General features: G+C 40.6%; 1 protein-coding gene across 4 annotated transcripts in view; it reads right to left on the bottom strand.

Moving 5' to 3' along the window:
* Window positions 1-22,902, bottom strand: part of CACNA1D (calcium voltage-gated channel subunit alpha1 D) — a 356,488-nt gene that overhangs the window by 170,959 nt on the left and 162,627 nt on the right. For all 4 annotated transcript variants that reach the window (XM_075073231.1, XM_075073232.1, XM_075073233.1 and 1 more), the window contains exon 8: window positions 10,212-10,315. In XM_075073231.1, the coding sequence (XP_074929332.1) occupies window positions 10,212-10,315 (104 nt within the window). The remainder of the gene's footprint in view (window positions 1-10,211; window positions 10,316-22,902) is intronic.

Raw genomic sequence — 22,902 nt, 5'->3', positions numbered from 1 at the left:
TTGATTAGTGACCTATTATCTACCTAATTCCTATTTCTCCTTCTTCCCAATTACAGTATCACTGAATCAGGAGACACAGTCTGCCTGTAATGTGACAGTCCATTGATCAAATTCAACGTGATCATAATTTGTAGCACAGACAGGTCCTTAATAATATTCTGTAAAGAGAAAAGATTTCTGAAGTCCTGTCTACTCTACAAAAGGTAGCTGTATTATAACTGAGTCAAAGTCCGTTGAGTTTGCAGTGCCAATGTGAGATCATGGAGTACAGAATTGCTTACAGATTCCCCTTCAAGAATTCAGTGTATTTAGTGACTGAACTGGCAGCTTTGCTCCTTGCTGACTGAAAATGGTCTTTTGTCAAATGAGGATCTGGAGACTGCTCCCTGATCAGTTTATCTATGCAAGTACAGTACCACCTCACCTGCAACAAGCAACGCTGAGGCAAAAGCATATAAATTGCAGCAGTGTACATTCATGCTCTGATACTTTGGAGCAATTATTTCATGCCAGGTCTTTCTAAAGAAGCCAAATGGTTCCTGCTGCTATGCATAAACAGAGATTCTCTCTTTATATTGGTATAAATTTTCTTCTGTGGGGGAGAACTGCTTAGCATAGCAGAGTGGCAGTGTGGGACATGCAGTCTGGGAGCTGGTTACAGCTCTGATTCTCTGCCTGGCTCAGCCTAACTCAGAGCAGGTTAGACCAACCATAGAGTCCTTAGGATCATTTCCTAAATGAGAATAGCCAGAACACAGCACTGAGAACCACTGATATAACCTACCCAGTCATCAATGCAGATTCCCCAAATCGCCATTTGTCTGAAGAGAGGATTCATATAATAATGGATTTTTTTTGTACTTACATGTGTACAATGTGGATGAATAGCACATAGAGAGGGCTTCATGGAGTAGTAACCAATTCAGACAAAGAATTCAAACTTTAAACAGTACAAAGAAATATACACAAGCACTCGCATCTGGTTGCACATATACCATGAAACAGAGAGACAAATAAAATAGACAAACTATAATGTAGACTATATCCTTAATTACTGGGTTTTTATATACAGTATAGTTATTTGCTCTGTTGCAAGTCTAAAATAACTGTATGCTGGATCCTGATGTCTTTATTTATCCTGAACTCCTATTGATCCCAGTGGGAGTTAAGCTCAAGTAAGGAGGACTGGGTCCTTTATAAGGAAAACATTATCTATGATAGTCACTTCCTTTATTTAATTAATGTAGTCAGAGTTAGCAATTGAGCAAAATATACCGTACATTCTGGCCATGGCAGTCCTGGTGCAGTTCTGCTGCACAAAGGAGCACAGCAAGAGGTGACAGACTTCTGTAGGGGTAGTGGTCTCCTTGAATGGCATGAAGCCAGCTCCATGCAAGATGCAGGCTTGTTAGCACATATGACTGTAAAGTGGAGACCTACTGGTTCTATGATGGAGTTGTCCTGCTATGTGTGTGGGCAACCTGAAGGCATGCTGCATTTCTCCTAGGAAGGGACTTTTTTGAGTCAGCACTAAACAAAGGCATGATGGATTTATGGAAGATACATTGTGGAAGGTTGCTTTTTATGTGTGTTACTACATCTTTTAATGAGTTCAATCTGCCAATGTAATGAGCACCCTCAAGACCCATAACATTTTTTGAGTTGATGGTGCTCACCACCTTCCAAGAAGTGATCAGCACTTCACAGGATCAAGCTTTATTTTTGTAATGTTATGGTGGAGTCAGACTTTTATTTCAGCTAGCCATGTGATCACTTGCACAACAATAAAATAACATTGTTCAGTTTATAACCTGCAGAGTTCTAGAGCTGAATACCATTTCCTCTCCTTTCTCATGCATGCTTTGTTTATTTATGTACTTTTTATCTTCTTCCTTTTGCTTTTTTTCTATTAACCCTTTGCTCTGCCAAGAAAAGGAACACTGTCATAATCTGTTCATTTTCCTTTAGCCAGGAGATTATAGATGACATTTCACTGCCATTTTCTATTTTGTGTATCATTATTTAAATGTCTTTTTCTACGATTTTTCCATGTGTACTGTAGACAAAGGTTCTTAGGTGTACATGCTTATCTTGGCTACCATATTTTATATTACATGAACTGATTATCATTGTGGGTGAGATTAGCATGTATGAGTGCTGTGCTCCTAGTTCCTAGAATTATTTTATACATATATTGCTGCATTGCAAATAGTGTCATAGTAATGAGATGCAAAAAAAAAAATTAAACTATTTTAGTAACCTGCAAGCCTTTCATGTAGAAGCATATATATAAGGACATGTCAAATCATATGCTTTGGTGTTCTTAAGTAAGGAAGTAAATGCAACTTACAGAGATTTATTAATGTGAGTTTGAAAGATCTTCTTATTTGTTCCCATGGCTACCCAAAGAAGTACTAATGCCTTCAGCAGAATACAACTTTCAATGATAAGGACTGTTTTGAGGAATAGATTATCATGCATCATTAAAAGCTATGCCTCTTGATAAATAAATAATGAAGTTTTGTCATTTATTATTTTCTTTGTTCATAGAAAAACAGTTTAGTGTGTATTGAATTAGTGAATTAATATTGAAAAATATTATTTTTACTTGAAAAGGTATCTGAAAGGTATATGTATGTTTATGCATTTCCCCTCCACACCCTGTTTTTGGGTAATGTATTTAATATTCTATTTCATTTTAAGTTGTAACACAGATCAATACAAATGAGACCCACTATCAATTTATATGCTTTGTACTTTATGGGATTTATGAGCTCAGAGTGTGTGGGCCCCACCTTCTGAGGTGCTGAGCACCTCTCTGGAGACCTTCAGTATCTCTCATAACTGGATCCTGTGGACCAGCTCCTCAGCTGTGATAGGACAATTCTGTGCTGCTCTATCAATGCAAAGCTGCCCTAAAATTACCTTGCCTAGTCCACCTGCCTAGGGAGATCCTTGAATGGAGCAAAGCAACTGCAGTGCCTGCTACCCCACACCCACCTCCCTGTGTCTGGCACTGTGGACACAGCTAGCAAAAGAAAACATGACCACAGATCCCTATGCTATAACGAATTCTGGGTACTGTCAGGACCACAGGCTGCGCTAGGGTATGCAAGGGGATCCAAGACAGATTGTACCAGGATAAGGGCAGGGGCTGCAGAGCACCATTTAAAGTTTTTGCGGAGTATAGATTTGTCCCCTCTCCCCGACCTGATCTCCTCTGCCCTGCTTAGGCGTCCCTTCACTCCTCTGCAACAGTCTGACCCCCCACCCTTTCCAAATATGAGTGAATGGCACTGCAACCAGGCACATGAGGTCTCAGCACCACTCAGGTTTAGCCCAACCAAAAAGTGGTCAGCCCCTGGCCTGAGTAGCTCTCCTGGTTCCACGGCAATGATAAGGGGAATGCAAAGGTGGCCAAGACCAGCTTTGTAGCAGCCAAGCCCTGCTCGGTTTCAGGTAAGCATCTGGCTCCGTGTGGACAAATACTGCAAGAACAATGTGAATCTGAAAATGTGGCCCGTAGTGTGAATGCTCAACTAATGTTTCCCTATCTGCCTGTCAGATTGCTGAAGGCTATTCTGAAGGAGATCAGTGAATGTGCATGTTTTGGACCCGTCTCATGAAAGAAACAGTTCAAATAAAAGAGCAAAAATTATGTCATCTTGTGGACTGGCAGCACATTTGTGCCAGCAATGCATTATTATGCAGGAACAGTGGTTAAGCATTTTGGACATTAATGGAAAGCTCCTTTTAGTGTCAGGTGTATGGGTCACAAAAAAGTAATACTTACGAGATGTCTTACAACTCTGCTGCTAGCTACCAGTTACTGTTCACACCCATTGTCATGGATAAAAATGTCAGCTTTGATGAAAATTAAACAAGCACCAGCATATACTTCACTTTCCTTTTTCTCACTAGCAGACAATAATTCCAATGGAAACAGCAGCCTGCAGCCAACAGCGGAGTTAGAATTCACTTGTTAATAGGGTGACCAGATGTCCCAATTTTATAGGGACAGTCCCGATTTTTGGGTCTTTTTCTTATATAGGTTCCTATTACCCTCCACCCTCTGTCCCGATTTTTCACATTTGTGTCTGGTCACCTCACTTGTTAAATACTTTCAGGTGTGGCTTCCAGCTGAAGCCTGCTGAGTTGAGCATAAGACTCTCTTCAGTGGTTAGATTCCCTTACATCTATGCATCTACTTACCCAACCTGTCTCAGCCCACAGAGTCAGTAAAAGGTGTAAGTTGAACATTGCTGCTATCCTACTTTAACTTCTAAGTCTCAAGAAATCTGGCTGAAACTAAGAGAGTCTAATTTACACTGCTTTACAAATCACATCTGAATGTGGCCCACAAAAGTCACAGCAAAATAATTATTGCATACCTATGTATCTTTTTTCCTATTATTACTCCTAAATTCTAGAGCTGAGTGAATGATTCACTATGAATAATTTATCTGATGAACCTAGCCTACTTTTACACCTACATGATATCTGGTGGCAGATTGCAATTTCCTTGAATTTATTTGTCACTGAAATTATTCTGGTTGTTTTTTTTTATTTTGCCATTTTTATTTGCTATATGGCTGCATAATGAACAGTTCTGTTGGAGAATTCGAGACACACCACTCACCAATCAGGCTATTCTGGTTAATTGTGGTTGGTCAGACAAATCTCAGGGTATTGCTCTGGTATCTTGAAAGACTTAAGTGGGCTACATGAATATTCACATGGGCAAATTAAAGTCCAGTCTCAGTGTTTACGTGCATATGCAACTTTGAAATTCTCTTTCTGCAAATATTTGTGGCGTTAACCTTGAACACCCAAATATTCGTGGGCATAAGTGTTGCCGACATACAGTCATTTAAAAATGTGAGCAAATACTCATGGGGATTTGTTTGCAGTATTTGCTCAGCTCTCCTTACTTCTAACATTTTACTACTATGAAGTCTCCAATATTGACTGAGCATCACACTATCTGTGTTCAAAAATATTAAGGCTGTGTGGCACCTTTTATTCTTGCCCTGATTCAGTAGTGATTTCTACATTTTCTTATTTGAAAAACTAGTTAGTTTTATCCTAAACAATGTATTTGAGCTGTATAGTAGTATATGACCCATTAATCATCTGACTGCCCTCTTAATGGTTGCTGTACCTTCATATGCTGAACAGAGGTGTTATGCGAACATTTAATACATGCAATATACACTAAACATGAAGAAGTGGGCCATACACTTTTCTTAGGTAAAATACATAAAAGCTGCATGGCTATGAGTCCAATCCACCAGTCTTTACTCAAGCAAATCTCCAACTGACTGCAGAATCAGGCCTTGTATGACTTAGTCTCATCTGTACTGCCAGTTATTTAAACTGCATTTAACATCAGATCTTTACTTTTATGACTCTTCTTTGTATTATCTGCATCAGAAAGACAATAAAGTACCTTGTCTGGAAGATAAAACAGGGTTTGGAGGGTTTGATCCTATTATCTTACTCAGATAGTATGTATATTTAGGGGCAGATTGTGGCCTTAATCTGCATCCAGTGGTGGAGAGAATGCAGAATGGTCGCATGCAGTAAAAGCCAGTGGAAGAATTTTGACTGACTCAGCAATAACTCTTTCCTGGGCTGCAAGAGATTGTACCAGACTGGCAGCTCTCCCACCCTTTGCATTCTCCCCAAGTAGATCATGCCTCGTTCACACACAGAGGTGAAAGATCGGAAATGCCTCTGCCGCCAACCCCTTATGTACCTGCACAGGGATAAGGACAGACCAGCCTTGTTTTGTGGTAATATCATGCAGCTAAAATAGTTTTGCCATTGAGATTTCACTTTGAGAAAAACACAGTCAAGACCAGTGGTTAATAAAGAAAAAACAAATGCAAGACTTTTGATAAGTTGAATTACTGGAAAATGGTTTACACTGATCTAATTTTTGCTTGTGAATCCCTGCTGAAGTTTACTATTGGAGGGAATATTTAGAGCAAATCCTCCTTTGTCAGCTTGTGTCTTAAAATTAAAATATTTACTAGGTATAGAGGCCTCTCTGTGTTAGCTCTCTCATTTTAAATATCAGTCATTAAAAATAAAATTATTAATTTCATTTTAATGCATGACTACTTAAGGAGATACAATTTACACTGATGATCAGGACATACCTTCAGAAAGGGCTAGATGTAAAACAAAAGATCTCCCAAATCATCAGAGTCATCCACATGTACAGTATCTAAACAACACATCAAACATGCAGTGCAAAAGAAAGAGGCAGTACAGAATATGATGGTGTAGGTGGCCACAGAATAAGATAGGAGTGCAAAGACAATGAATGAGTATTTTAAAACAGCAAAGAGAGATCAAAACAGCAGATAGATTTAAATGTACACAGAATAACTTGACACTACAGAAAATGCCATCATAAGGAAAAAAGACACACATCAGATTTCAGCTTTGAAAATCCAAATATCAGTGTGCAGAGCCATGTTTTTTAAATCAGTTGGTGTTATATTTGTACTACTAAGTTTAGTCAGTTTAGAACAATTTGTTAGATTTATCATGAATTAAGTTTCATTTGATATTTTGGAGAAGGTAAAAAACAAATATGAAAGGCACGCTGAGAACTTTTCTGATAAGAGTAAAGAACACTCGTGCTACATGTTTTACGCCTGACTCATTATGAAAAACACTAGTTTTCAACTGATAAACACTAGCATGTCCTGAGGATTTTGCTAACATTGATTTTTTACACATAAATCCCGACAGGCCTAAAGAGAACCTCTGTAGATCATATTTTGTTTTAAATATAAGTGGAATTTGTATTACAATGTATTTACGTCATTTTTCTTAAAAATGGAAGTCACATACAATCTGGAGATGAGAGTGTTAGATTGCTTATTTTGGGGCAAACTCTGCTCATTCCTCCAGGGTCACAAAAGGCCCAAAGCGCTACTGAGCCAGTGCACTGATTCAGCATAGGGGGAGGGAACTAAATTTAAGGGGACTTTACCCCACGTGCTATGGACATTCCATTGCAGCTGCAATTGAAGGTGGGTGACAGGGACTTGGGGAAAGAATGAGATCTCTTGACTAATGGATCAATCACTTCATGGATCCACTGGCCACTGATCTGCCTCAGAGTGGGCACATGTAACAGGAGATACTGCATGCCTGGTGCTGTAACAATTGCAGAGCAAATCTACGTCCTGCAAAATTCTCCTTTACCAAACTTGGCTAATTGCAGCAGCAGGAGGGAATTGTATTTAGGCTTCTAGAATCTCTATCCCAAATGTTTGGGTTAGCAAATACAATACAGGAGCAGACAAAAAGTTTTATTTTACCTTTTCACCAGTTCTAACCAGAGTCCCTGTTCTAAGTATATAGGGAATTCTGGCCCATCCAGTAAAACTTTACCTAGTAGTGAAAATGCAAAAGAAAACATTTAACTGATCCCATTGCATTTAAAATGTTAGCGAGCTTTATAAAACATTTTAATTTTACTGTCTCAACATTAAAATTGGCTACAAGTGTCTATTTGAATTTCCTAGGCTTTGCGTGGATTATAACATCAGATCTGATATTACTATTCCTTACAAATTTAAAAAAACATAAGAACTAAACCAATAACAATGCATCTGAGAGTCTGGCAGCAGAAAGGAGGTATATTTAATTAATTGCTCCCAGAGCACAGTTTTGGAGGAAAATAATTGCTACTAATGACCCTTTCAAGGTTCAGGGGATGGGATCATTGAAAGCCTGGTCCTGCACTGAGTTCAGTGAGAGCTCTTGGAGTGACAAGGAATGTTAGATGTTGTCATCAACATACCAGAGGTAAATCATGCAGCAAACATCCTCCTCTCTCTTCTTCTTTCTCTCATTCCTATTTTTCAGTGAGATTGTGACATGAAAACTAACTCCTGAATCTTGCAAAGACTTACACATTTGTCACTGAATATAATGAAATCAGTGGGACCGTTCACAATATATAAGCTAGGAATGTGTGTAAGACTGTAAGATTGAGGCCTAAATCAGACAATCATCACCTGTCTTTATTCAGTTTCTCTTTTCCTTTCTTCACGTTCCTCCTTACAGAAGGCTTGTGACATTCAGCTAACTCATCACTTTCCCTATTTTCCTCAAATTCTCCGCATAATGAAATCCTACCCTATAAATAGCATGTAATTTTTTAAATTATATTTTTAAAACCAACTCTTTGACAAACAGGATCTCACAGAATAGATATTTAGCAGGGTAATGGGACATTTTGTGTTTAATTCTCTAAAAAAACATATTTTCTCTGTAAAATATTGTGATTTTTTTTAAATATCTAAAGCATACCATGGAGAAATAGTGAAGAAGGCTACGCACACAATCGAGGTCTGGCGACACCACAAACTACTCTAGCTTTTTCTCATAAGGGTTGGTCCTACTCCCATTGAAATTAAAGGGATTTTTTCCATTGACTTCAATGACAGTACAATCTGGCCCAAAGTTCCCAAGAAGCCATTGTTCCAAACCTCAATTGTTAACTCATAGTTAATTATAGATAATATAATTCACACCAGTATCTAATGTTTTAGTTTAGGTTCAAATACCTGTAGTATCTTTTCCTTTATTCTTAAACAAACATATACGATCCTTACCATAAACCATGTTTTATAACTATACTCCACAGATAAAAACACCCAGTCAGTTCATTAGTATTTGGCTAACGTGTTTGGTTCTATGTACATGGAACAACAAACTGCCTATAAATTTATCACTGAATAGTATGTTACATGGACAGCTGAGTTCAGATAAATGTATAAGTTCAATCCTGTATAAGTTCAAGATGCTGGTTGCCTGCAACTCTCACTTAAGTCAATGGGAACTAATAATACCCAGCACTATAGTACAGAAGGCAGAATAGGACACTTTTTAGAACAGGGAACTTTATAATCCAAACATACCCTCTCTATATATTAAAGAACCTGATGCACCTGTTAAAAATATTTGCTATACATGACTGATAATTATAAAGAGGGCTCAATTTACTGTATATACATTTGAACAAAAACACAAGTAAGGCTTTCAGAAGGGGACAATGGTTCTTACCTAGTGGAAAAATGTTTGTACAGGTGTCATCCATCTCTCATTGTGTGCAAAATAATGTATCTGACTACTGGAAGTAATTTTACAATGAGGTAATTAGTGCCTCATTTAATGAATAGTTTTTGGCAAGCACTGTAAACACACATGATGTCACAGATAGATACACGCACAAGGATCACACAATTCAGTCAAAAGAGCAAACGTTGGTAGGATGACATAAGGTTTGAGACACATGCAAAAAGCCATCACTGAGAAGCTTGAATAAACGCATAGGCCATCTTACAACTTGCAGCAGAATACACAATGTTAACTCAACTGCTTACCCACTAAGTACACCAAGAACCAGGTTAAGTACGAAAAATGAGCCAAGGATGATAAGACTAACAAAATAGATCCATGGCCATTCACATCCTATTGCATCATTTACCTGTAAAATGCAAGGAAATAAGTTATGATTCAGCCATTCATTAAATAGCAGAGTCCTTTTAGCAGCTGCCAGATCACACAGGTATTCATTGTTCCAAAATAAACCCTACTTTTTAGTATCTGTCATCTCCAGCACTTAGTTACACATCAGCCTCTAATTTTTTCCCATTGTATATTATTATGAAAAGAAATATTGGTTCCTCTTCTGAATGCTGAAAATATCCATTAAATCTGTTAGGTATTTGGCTTAGTTAATTTTTAAGACAAGTGGACTCATATTTAACTTCTTTACTTACCCAAATAAGTTTGCAGATGTTATGCCCTGTAACAGAAGGCATGTTTTAAAACATCACATTTAAATGAAAAGTTTTTATAGTGGGGTTTTTTTTTGTTTTTGTTTTTTCATAATTTAGCCTCAGGTTAAGTATGAACACAAAGCCTATATGCTGGTAACATTTTAAATTTTTAAAAAATAAATCTCTGGTTTTGGTATCTGTACATTATTTTCAGGGTCTATGTCTTGGTTATGGTAAACTGTTTCTACTTTAGATATATAGCACAACTGCAGGAAGAGAGGAAGCTCTTTTTAAACCATATCAACACTACACATAAGCTCACTTGTATAATATAACCTGTGTGTTCATAGCAACTGAATTCAGGACTCTGCTTTCATGATGAAAAAGGTGTATGCTTACCCGCTCAATACACCAAGAACAAGATTTAGTACGAAAAATGACCCAAAGATGACGAGACTGACAAAATACACCCATGGCAATTCAAATCCCATAGCATCATTCATCTGTAAGAAATAAGATGATCTTATAGAAGTAGTTTCCTATAGTATGTAATAAGGAAGAATTAGAGAAAAAGAAAAGAGAGCTTTATAATGCAGTGAGACAATATTCTATGCATTTTCCTTAACATTCATTGGAGGAGGCCCATAGGAGGAGGAGTAAAGCACTGGCCACATTCACTTTACATTGCCAGCGCGCACACTGAAAGAAAAGAATGACTATTGCGTAGCTTTGCAGCTGAAAATTATTTTGCCAAACATATAAAGGTAGCAAAGCAGGAATTTTGTTCTTTGCTTAATACTTTGCATACAATCCCAATGTCAGAAAATGTTTCTCTTAACTATAAAATAAAACAATACTTATAAAATGATATTTAAGATATTTGTTTTTTTTTTTCATTTTTAATATCAGCATATTTCTTACCAGTACCTACTTGGATTTTCTTCTAAAAAGCATACACTAAAAGGTAAAACAGATACATTGCAATAACATAAATATCCTATTATTTTTCTATAGCAAATAATTTCAATAAACTCCTTACCATAAATATATAATTGGGTGCAGTGAGATATTCTTAATCAGTTTGTTAAGAACTATAGTGGGAATATATTTGTGCAACTCAAAAGTTTAATTTATAAAGTAAAACCTGTGTTATCCGGCACTTGACCAACCAGAAAGCTCTATTAACCGACATTTCTGCTTTCTCCCAGTACAAATCTTCTATCTAGTAACTGGGACTAGTATATTGCCCAGGAGGTTATGCAACTGCACAGTGTGCACTCTGCTTTAATGTAAAAGAGGCAGAAGTAAGCAAACTGATACCAGTGATTTATTCAAAAAAGCAGCTCCCGGAATGTGTCCATAGGATCATTACAAATTCAGCCCAATATTCTACACCTTCTACATCTACAATGATAATTGATGTTGATAATGATGACCATGAGACACTGCGAAATCCTGGAGTCCCTTCTGAATCATCAATCAAAGATATATTAAGTTCAGTATAGTTTTAGTGTTAAGTGTATTTTTAGTGATCTGGGTGTATGTCATGTACTGCCCATAGTGATATGTAGTGTCATAAGATAACCTACTGCATAGAAAACTTTACCTGTATATACCTAAGTGCTTCAAGAAACCAATCACTCTAGTATAACTCTTAGTTAACTGGAATTTTTGATTAACTGGCACCCCCCATTCCTTCAACATGGTGGATTTGGGGCTTGATTCTGCAGTCCTTTTCCAGGAAAAATCCAACTGACTAAAATTAGAATTTTTTAAGGACTATAGGATTGGACACTTTATTGTGAAACAAACATTAGGCAACCCTTTTTCCCCTTCTTTAAAAGTGTGTGTGTGTGTAGGCATGAAATAGGGTTAAAAGACATGTAACTTCCACTCAAAGTCCTGCTAAAGGATTTGAATCCTGTCATTAACATCCCTATTATAAGAGATCTGAGTCTTTTTTAAAACAGAGAAAAACACCTTGAGAAGTTTTATTTCTCATTTTATTTTAAAATCTTATTACAAAGCCTCCATTTCCACAAGGTAAAAGTATGCCCTACACTTGTCACAGTTTAACAAATACATAAATCTTTTTTTGTTGAAGAACTGCCACTTTTAAGTCTGTTATTGAGTGACCAGGGAGATTGAAGTGTTCTCCTTCTGGTTTTTGAATGTTATAATTCCTGATGTCAGGTTTGCGTCCATTTATTCTTTTGCATAGAGACTGTCCAGTTTGGCCAATGTACATGGCAGAGGGGCATTGCTGGCACATGATGGCATATATCACATTGGTAGATGTGCTGGTGAACAAGCCCCTGATGGTGTGGCTGTTGTGGATAGGTCCTATGATCGTGTCCCTTGAATAGATATGTGGACATAGTTGGCACTGGGGTTTGTTGCAGGGTTTGGTTCCTGGGTTAGTGTTTTTGTTGTGTGCTACGTAGTTGCTGGCGAGAATTTGCTTCAGGTTGGGGGGCTGTCTGTTACCGAGGACTGGTCTGTCTCCCAAGGTCTGTGAGAGTGAGGGATCATCCTTCAGGATAGTTTGTAGATCCTTGATGATGTGCTGGAGAGGTTTTAGTTGAGGGCTGTAGGTGATGGCTAGTGGCGTTCTGTTATTTTCTTTGTTGGGTCTGTCTTGTAGTACGTGACTTCTGGGTACCCTTCTGGCTCTGTCAATCTGTTTCTTCACTTCACCGGGTGGGTACTATAGTTTTAAGAACACTTGATAGAGATTCTGTAGGTGTTTGTCTCTGTCTGAGGGATTGGAGCAATACCCACCTGGTGAAGTGAAGAAACAGATTGACATCTGTGTATTTATACTCCCTAGTGTATGTTTCACTCCATGCATCTGATGAAGTCGGTTTTAGCCCACGAAAGCTTATGCCCAAATATATTTGTTAGTCTCTAAAGTGCCACAAGGACTCCTTGTTGTTTTTGTTATTGTATCGCAACACAGCAATATTATCAATAAAAACCCTAACTAAAGAGCAAGGACTAAGTCATTCCCTGCTTCTGATAATTCACAGGAAGGAAAAAATTACACTCATCCACCCTCAAACTTTCTGTGGGGGTCCCACAGGGCTTGGTCCCCTTCTCTTTCCCCGCTATACCTCATCCTAGTTTATCTCATCCATAAACACAAATTCAGCGACAGTACAGTCTCTATACTGATGACTCACAGATATACCTCTCTGTTTCGGACTGTCTCCTTCTGTCCAAATTAAAATCTCAGCCTGTGGGTCTCCGACATTTACTTGTAGATGTCTAGCCATCAACTTAAGCAAACATAGCTAACACAGAGCTCCTAATCTCTCTCTAAGTCTTCGCCACTACCTCCTTTCTCAATTACTGTAGACAACATCACCATCCTTCCTGTCATTCAGGCCCATAACTGGCGTGTCTTCTTCAACTCAGACCTCTCTCTAGGTCCTCATATCCAAGCCATATCTAAATCTTGCTGATTCGTTCTGCATAACATCTCTAAGATACAGTCTTTCCTACCCATCCACACAACTAAAACTCCTGCCCAGGCAGTCATCATCTTGCATCTCAATTACAACAACATCCTTCTCTCAGGCCTTGACAAATGCAAATTTGTCCCACTCACATCCATTCACAATGCTGGGGCAAAATTCATTCTCCCAGCCCATCACTTGCACCATGTTATCTCTCTGAGTCTCTCCACTGGCTCCCTCTCCTCTGTCACATCGAACATAATCTGCTCATATTTACTTTCAAGGCCCTTCACAATCAGTCCCCACCCTATCTATCATATCTTTCATTTGCTTTGTCGAAAGACCCATGATACCAGAAGGAAAAGGTCAATCTCACCCAGTGTTGATGACAGCTTTTTGCTAATGTAAACCATCTGAGAAGACCCCAAATGATATGTACAGCCTCCCTTGTGTGAGGTTCAAGTCTGGGGAGCTCAACATGATCACTGCAAGCCAACAAGATGCTCATTTGCTTAGCCAGAGAGCATGCCCAGAGCAGCCAGAGTTTGTGCTAGTTTAGCACCATGTACCCCCAGAATGAAACGAAAGCTGCTTTCCCTACTTCCTTGCAGATACCAAGTGGGGGGGGGGCTAAGTTTGAAACATCCTCTCTGTGTCACAATGGCCACATTAGCACTTGTGATTTGCACATCCTTATGGTTGCTTCCCTGAATCTTGCCCTACCATTTTTTTACCACAAGCACTACTTTCTAGCGTAAAACTCATGTAAGAAAAAAACACTTTACATTACAGTGATGCAATTTTAAGACCAACATTAAGTTACCATCCAGGGCTAACACCATTGCCATGAGAAAGTTGGGAATCACAGCTATTCAATGGTATAAATAATTTGCTAGGGTTGGTGGATGTTAGTTATCCAAATCAAAGCTATTCTTAGTACTTTGATGGACTAGTACACTTTTGGTGCTGATCTAAGATTGAATTCAGCATACCCTGGACCTCCCACCAGCATAAAAAACCATGCAAATTTACAGTCTCCTTCAGAGATATGTCTCCTGATCCAGTAATGTTAGCTGGGTCCCATTCCCTGTATTTTCAGAAGCAAGCCAAGATGCCATTCAGGATGATACAGATGACAAGGACTGGATTCTTGCCCAACTCTATCAGACAGAGGTCTGGAATGTTAGACCCGCTCTACCATTTCACAAGGTCAAGAAATTGGAATCTATTACTGCACTATTCCAGGGGGAGAGATTACATAGAGGAGGCCACAAATGCCCTATCCCAGTTTTGTCCCAAATCCCTACTTTAAGCCTCTTCTTCAATCCACTTTGTGTCTTTCAAAATAAGCAAGTAAAATCAGATCATCCCAAAGAACATGCTGTGAAATACAAGATGACATAATTAAGGATATTCAGGTACCATCCATACCTTACTATCTGCTGAAAAATTATCTCCCTTTAGTCTACATTTCAACAACTGGAACAGATTCCAGAATTGGTGTGCAGATCAGGACTTTAATGTGCTTATGGCCTTTCCATTTGAAATATCCTGTATTTTCTACAAACTGGTATCACCCTTGGATTCAGAGAGAACATACTGGAGGACCAAATGTCCAATTTCAGTCTTAAAACAGTCTTAAGGAGCTCAGGCTTGCTCTCCTGTCTCATTCTCTCACTCACAGATTTCTAAAAACATAGGTCTGAACCTACCTCCTCTCGTGATTTTTTACAACTTATTTCTTCAGGCACTTATTCAACCTCCTTTCAAACTATTTTTATACTTCCTGTACATTAAGCTAAATTTTTAATTGCAATATCATTGGCAAGGTGAATATCAGAAGCCCTTTCCATTCAGAGACAACTCATTTAATGAAAGCCAAATGGCACTCTGCCTATCTCAAAACTTTATTCCAAAATTCAAGACAGATTTCCACAGGTCAAAAGAGGCAACCCAAATGTCATTTTGTCCATAATCCAACACAAAAATGGAGGCATGGCTTAGCCATCAGCTCGGCTGAGAAAATCTACCTCTCCAGAAACAAGTATATTTGTAAGCCCAAAGCATTCTTTGTGGTCTCTCACTCAAAGTGCAGAGCAAATCCTGGCTCTAGCCAAGGATTCAACTGTGAGATGGATCAGGAGTTGTAGCTAAGAAGCATAAAAGACCAAAAGGCCTAAATCCTCCCCATGAATGCCACTGCATGTCAAATCCATGCTGTGTCCTTTTTCGGGACCAAAAAGTGCTGTACATTGCTAAAATAGGTTTGTAAAGCTGCCACGTGGACCACTTATTATCTGTGCCAGTCACCCCACCTTCTTTCTTTTTCTCTCACCCTAACCTTAGAGAGCTCTCACTGTGATTCATATTCTGACAGTACTGGCTCAGGAAAGATGAAGGACAAAAGGAATACTTTTCATATCAGTCAATTTGATCTCTCTATAATAGCAGGTCCTCCAGTACAGAGGCATGTAATCTTCATTTACATCAGTATTTGTCAGCATTTATTCTTACATTGTTGCCATTTCTTGACTATGCTGTGTCATTTTTATGCCATTTGCACTGGCATTAAATCAGTTTACATAGTACATTTTAACAGCCTTGAAACACTCATTCTTGTGCAGAATGATCACCCTCCCTTCCATGAGGGACACAGTGACTGACAGATCTGGCTGCCTGTGAGCGCCTAGAGAAGAGTCACAACTTACAGTCCAGGATCAAGGAACTTGCTATTTTGGAGAAATAAAATTGGCAGATAAGAAACAATTTCCTTTGCTTATCAATCTGAATATACCATCAGAGCCCAAAAGTACATCTGCCCACTGAAGACAGAGGAAGTTTATCTGTTCATACATACCCTTAACAATATAGGTAATACAGGGGTGGGTACAAGAAGAATGTCTCATTGTCTCAACTCTGTTGAAATGCTATAGCCTACCGTGGCAGGAAAAAGATGGGTTAAAACCTAAGAGCACTATACTTCCATAAGGCACTGCTCTGTCAGCCAATGAGGCATACCTCCTAGTAGGAGTTCTAGGGAGCATAATGCTTCATACAGGACCCAGGAGTCTCAAAGAAGAGCCATTAATATACCCTTTCCCAGAGAGCAGAATGTGCTCCCCTCTATGCTATAGCCCCACCACTACAGTCTTGCTGTCAGAAACCATGATGGGGATGGCCAGGCCTAGCAGTTGGAGCCATGGCAGTCTGGCTTAGTGGTTGGAGCCAGAATCAGGAGTCCGGAGTGGGGTTGAAGCAAGGCTGGAGCGGATTACGGATAGGGCTAGAGTGAGAGCAAGACTAGGAACAGGGCTGGAGCAAGAGCAAGGCTGAAGCAGGCTAAGGCTTGGGAAGTCTGTTACAACAGACAGGCAGGAGAGTGTTCCAAGCCCTGGAGTGACATTGAGCAGAGCAGACTGAGCTGCTATTCCTCCTGTGGGGCTTACATACCTGCTCTGGGAGTCACCAGACCAGTTCCTGCCTTCCGGATTGACAGGAGTCCATCACAGCAGTGACTCATCACCTTACACTTGCACTGAACAAAGTGCAAGGATCAGACTGTGAACAAGTCCTTTATAATGCCACAAGAGGTGGTGCAGGCATCTTTCTCCACTCTCCCCACCACCAGCTTGTGTACCAGCCACAATCTTTTTCTATTTAGGACCTGATTTCAGGAGTGCTGGGTATCAACAGCTCCCACTGAAGTCAATGGGAATTGCTGTTGCTCAACACCTTGGCTCCCGCTGTACAGTTTGTATATTGGACTAATTGGTCCAAATATACAACTCTCTCAAGTGTAACAGTGAGAGTGTAGCATCATTTAAAAACAAAATGGTAACACTTTACAGTAAGTCCCAGAGGAATCAAATTGATTAACAAATCAACATTTACTGAGTTGTTATACAGGGGTATTTGCAATACTCCAGTTTAACCCAACACAAACTAAAAAATAACTACTGTCTCTCAGATACCAGTGTGTGGTACTGCTGGTGAAGTATCCCAAACCTGGGTAAAGTTGCATGCAAATCCAGGCCTAAGTTCTCTTAAAATGTGGCACTGGCTTGCTAAAAAGTTGCAAGCTTCTTTGAACCTAAGATGAATCTGGACCTGAATTATGGGATTTTAATAGAGCAGTATCATCACATGTTTCAAACTCTTTTCACTTGAAAAGGGTTTTGGTGTGGTAGTTTGCTGGTTTAAAATTTATAACATCTTCACTGACATTTAAGTTGGTGAATTTATTAATCGGTCGCTACAGCATCCTTGGTAGCACCCTAGAAATGATAATGAACTACAAACCCAATTTCTTGATGGGTTTACAAAGCCCTCAGAAATCAGGGTTTTATGAACAGGGGGAATTGATCCAGCAGGCTTTTAAGTCTGCACTGTAGGTTCACAAACCTGAGAGCACAGACTTCGAAGCCTGCTGGGAAGCTACATTCATTTTAGAGGATTCCAAACAGCATTTCAGCCAGTGGTTTCAAAGTTTGTGTTCTGGGGTCCCCAAGCTGCAATGGAGTTAACATAAATCTGGTTAAAGGGGCTGGGCTTCAAGTATAGCAGCTCCTCTAAAGCTGGCCATCTGTAAAAGGACCTAGCTTTAACTATGCTATACTCTGGGCTCTACAACAAAAGCACAGATTTCTCTGACTCTTTCCTGGGCAGGCTGGATTCATCTTCGCTGTACTGCAGACCTGGGGATCCTGCAGCCCACTGACAGGTATACCTGTGGGTTGTGAATTCTGAGGCCGTTACTTTGTTGTGAATTTCACTTCAAAGCCATTTGGTAAACCAGGTTTGTAACTGACATGCTGGTAAGGGTTCTGGCTAAAAGAGTCTAAATGAGTCTAAGAGAGTCTGCCAAAAGCTGAGAGACTAAGCAAGGCTTACTGAAGAGAAAGGTTACATTATCTTAGAGTATGGCCACACTACAAAATTAAGTCAATTTTATAGAAGTCGATTTTTAGAAATCGATTTTATCTGCTTTAGATCACAGCAGGTGGCATCCCTGCAGGCCAAGGTGCAAGCAGGGGGAAAGTATGAGTATAATTTTCAAAAGTGCCTAAGTGACTTAAGAGTTTTAGTGCTATTAACAAACACAGATTTAGCAATAAGGACCGTAGGTCCTACTGACTTTCAATGAGATTTAGGGTATGTCTACATTACAAAATTAGGTTGATTTTATAGAAGTCGATTTTTAGAAATCACTTTAATACAGTCGATTGCGTATATCCACACTAAGCGCATTAAGTTGGCAGAGTGTGTCCTCAGTACCATTCCTAGCATCGACTTATGGAGCAGTGAATTGTGGGTAGCTGTCCCACAGTTCCCGCAGTCTCTGCTGCCCATTGGAATTTTGGGTTAAGCTCCCAATGCCCGATAGGACAAAAAACATTGTTGTGGGTGGTTTGGGGTACATTTCATCAGTTGCCTCTCCCTCTGTGAAAGCAACAGCAGACAATCGTTTTGTGCCAGACACCAGGGCGATTAGAAGAGCACATTGCTTATTGTAGCCACACTAAAAATCAAATTGTTTGAATGACAGCCTTCTGTTGCTTTGGCCATCCTCTGCAGTGGAGTGGCTAGGTGCCTGGAGCCTCCCCCCACCCGCCCCCCTTGCGTTCTTGGGCGTCTGAGTGAGGAGGCTATGGAACATGGGGAAGAGGGTAGGCGGTTATACAGTGGATGCAGCGGAGGTCTGTGCTCTTGTTGGTTTTCCTGCAGCTCCAATAGATGCTTCATCATGTCCTTTCCTCGCCTCTGCCACTGAATTCCTCCATGCATTAAGCTGTGCCCTGTCAATGCGGGAGAACTGCATGAACTCAGAAAACATGTCATCGCAAATGCGTTTTTTTCACCTTCTAATCTGTAATAACCTCAGGGACAGAGATGATGGGGGAGTGTAGATACATTCTACGCTCTACGATTCTGGGGGGATTGCATGGTCACCTGTGCTGCTGAGTTTGCCATGCTGACCAAACAGGAAATGAAATTCAAAAGTTCACGGAGCTTTTCCTGTGTACCTGGCTAGTGCATCGGAATTCAAAGTTACGTCCAGAGTGGTCACAATGGAGCACTCTGGTGTAGCTCCTGGAGGCCAATACTGTCGATTTGCATCCTCAATACCCCAAATTTGACCCAGCAAAGTCGATTTTAGCACTACTTCTCTCGCCGGGGAGCAGTACAGAAGTCAATTTTAAGAGCCCTTTAGGTTGATGAAATGCATTCATTTTTAAATTGACCTAATGCTGCTAAATTCGATTTAACCCCGTAGTGTAGACTAGGCCTTACCCTTATAATTACTTAAGGTCACTTCTGAATTTGAACTTCATGTTTCTAAAGGTAAAACACGCTACTAAAATGCATAGCATTACTATGTTTCCAGATGACTCTCTCCAGTTAAATATCATGTAAGAAAATAACTTGAACGTTATTAGAATCATAGAATATCAGGGTTGGAAGGGACCTCAGGAGGTCATCTAGTCCAACCCCCTGCTCAAAGCAGGACCAATCCCCAACTAAATCATCCCAGCCAGGGCTTTGTCAAGCCTGACCTTAAAAACCTCTAAGGAAAGAGCTTCCACACCTCCTTAGGTAACCCATTCCAGTGCTTACCACGCCTCCTAGAGTGAAAAGGCTTTTCCTAATGATCCAACCTAAACTCCCCCATGCAATCTGAGACCATTTGACTGGCCTTGTTCTGTAATCTGGCTGTCCCCCACTGAAAACGGCGTCTAGATGTCATCCTCTTTGAACCCCGCCTTTCAGGTAGTCTGAAAGCGCTATCAATCCCCCGTCATTCTTCTGCTTCTGGGCAGACTAACACAATCCCAGTTCCCTCAGCGCTCTCTTTCATAAAGTATCAGTGCTCGCGCCTCTAATTGTTGTTGTCCTCTGCTGGACCTCTTCCAATTTTTCCACATCGCTTCTTGTCGTGTGGGACGCCAAAACTGGACACAGTAGCTCCCAGATGAGGCCTGCATCAATGGTTGAATAGAGAGGAAAGATAATGTCCCTCAGTCTGCTGGATTCTCCTACTTAGTGCAGAGCTCAAACTGCCATTAGCCTTCTTGGCAAGCAAGGGCACACTGTTGACTCTAATCCGAGCTTATAGACTGCATAGACTGCAATAGGTCACGAAGCGCGACCAATATGATCATCTTAGTGCTGACCTCGTCTGCACAAGGCAGGCCCACAAAACGCCTAAACCCATACAATTTATAACAACCGCGAACCATGACTGAGTTATTGAAATCGTCAAAATTGAGATTTGAAGACGGTCAAGCTGGCAAGGGAATCCACCAGCAGCGACCCTGCGCTCACGCTGCAGAGGAAGGCCGAAACACCTCGCTGGGCCTCTGGCCATGCCGGCCCCTGGAGGAAATTCTTCCCGACCCCAAATATGGTCGATCAGCTAAATCCCTGAGCATCGGTGGGCAAGACTCACCCGCAGCACCGCAAGAAAGATTCTCTGCAGTAACTCAAGTTCGCATCCATCCACATCCCTCAACAGACCATTGAGCAGACTTCATTCTGGCGATAATATCCAAAATCAAGTTGCAAATTAAAGCTACTCCCTCATAACATCCCTTCCATATACTTATCAAGGGCTTAGTCTTAAAGGCCCGATAAGCTCTTTGCCCCCGCACTACTTCCCGTCGAAGGGCTGTCAGAACTTCACTCCCCTACATGGTTAGAAACGCTTCGTCTAAATTTCAAGGTCTAAACTTCCTATATCCAGTTTGTAGCCGCATTCGTCTCGTGCCTACATTAGTATGGAAAAAAAGCAGACTTAAATTTTAATCAGTTCCTGAGCTCTCATCGTCACTCAACGCTTACTACCCCACGATATATATTTATAAGGCACATGCAGGTATCCCACAGCAAATCACCGGGCACTCTCTTATTGGCCAGGCTATAACAGCCAGCACGCTAGTGTGAGTCATCCTTTCACATCAAGGCAGATTTTATTCCATAGCCTCCGTGATCTATCACTAGCTAGCGAACAAACGCGCTCCATACTACAAGTAACATCGCACACTCGTTCGCTAACGTAGTGGAAACTTCCAGTCCTTCTTAATACATTGGGCACAACACCCACCCAGATAACTGTCACCAAATACAAAACATATTCCCAGGCTCGGGATCCTCAACACCAGAGCGCCGCATAGTCAAAACCACCGGCCACTAACACCAAAGAATCCTATCGTCCATTGCTCGGGATAACACCCCTCGCCAGTAAACCCAACCTAGCAGCGCCTACTAGGACGCCACTTCAGCTTTTTTTAGCCGCCGAGTACTGTCAAAATTGGCGACCTACATACATCATAATCCCCCGACTATCAAACAACACTCACACCCCAACAAAAAGAGAGAACAAAACCAATAGATCACTTCACCTCGCTCCACCGCCCTCCCCGCTCTTCAAACTTCAACTGAGCTAGCCACTCCCCCCACCGATCTCTACCATCTCAAGAACTCTCTTATTCATACTACGCTACCTACAGCGACGATATGACCCTTGAGAGGGACGCACTTTTCGCCTATTAATATTTTCATCCCTATTATTTAATACCGTGTAGCAGGTGGTCCAGATCTTCCTGAAATAGTAAATGCCCGTCCTTCTTTCCGTGTTAAAGCAAATACCCGCAGCTTCGTGTCCACTCCGGCGCAAACTTTATAACAAACTTCCCGCTCTTTTGGCTCAAAACAAAGGTCAGTAGATAATGGTTAATAAGAATGGTCCCAAAACGCGATGCCTTGAGGGACTTCGCTAGTCACCTCCTTCCAGCCTGAAGAGTTTCAACCCTTGAGTAGCGACCCCGCTGGGAGTTCCCCTTTAACAGTTCCTTTATCCCTCTTACAACTTTCACATTCATGATCCCGCAATCTTTTCCAATTTACTAACAGTTCCATGCCGGAAGCCGTGTCAGAACGCCTTGACTGAATTCGAGTAAGGAATTAGATCTACCCCGAGATTTTCCTTTGTCTAACACCTTCTTTATAAAGAAGGACGATCAGGTTTGGTATTGGCAGGATCTACTTTGTAATCCATGTTGGCAACTCGTCCCAAATTAATCACAATTGACGCTGCAATGTCCTTTACTAGCTGTTCGGCGCCACTTAAAAATTTTTTTCCAAGAGCTTACACAACGACAGACGTCAGCTCCAGGATATAATTACCCGGATCACTTCTATTTCCGCTTTCTTAAGAATAGGAAGCTGACAATTAGTGGTCAATTCTCGCATCGTACGGCACAACCCCGAAGTTTACCAGATAGCTAAATTCTCCGCTACGCGGGCATGCGTAAAACAATTTCACGTGCGCAGTTGCGCTTTAATATCCTCGGGTGGAGATTGTCGGCGGTCCTCCGATTTTGTCCGCATTAAGCTGTTCAAGTAGCTTTTTTACCACAGCGTGTTTTAAACGCGGCAGACAGACTCCGTTATCTATTCATCAACTTCTTATTTGCATTACAGTTCAGCCCATCATTGATGGTACAAGGCTAGCCCCGCGACCGTTTGCTTTCTTCCTTGTCTTTTCTAAAAGCCAGCACTGCCTTGGCATCCGTATCCAGTTCAATGAGTACTAATTTCAGACCAGGTTTCTCTCTTCTCTGCATCATATTGGA

Source organism: Chelonoidis abingdonii, chromosome 17 (genome assembly GCF_003597395.2).
Source record: "Chelonoidis abingdonii isolate Lonesome George chromosome 17, CheloAbing_2.0, whole genome shotgun sequence".
NCBI lineage: Eukaryota > Metazoa > Chordata > Testudines > Testudinidae > Chelonoidis > Chelonoidis abingdonii.
This window is presented reverse-complemented; position numbering and strand designations above follow the sequence as displayed.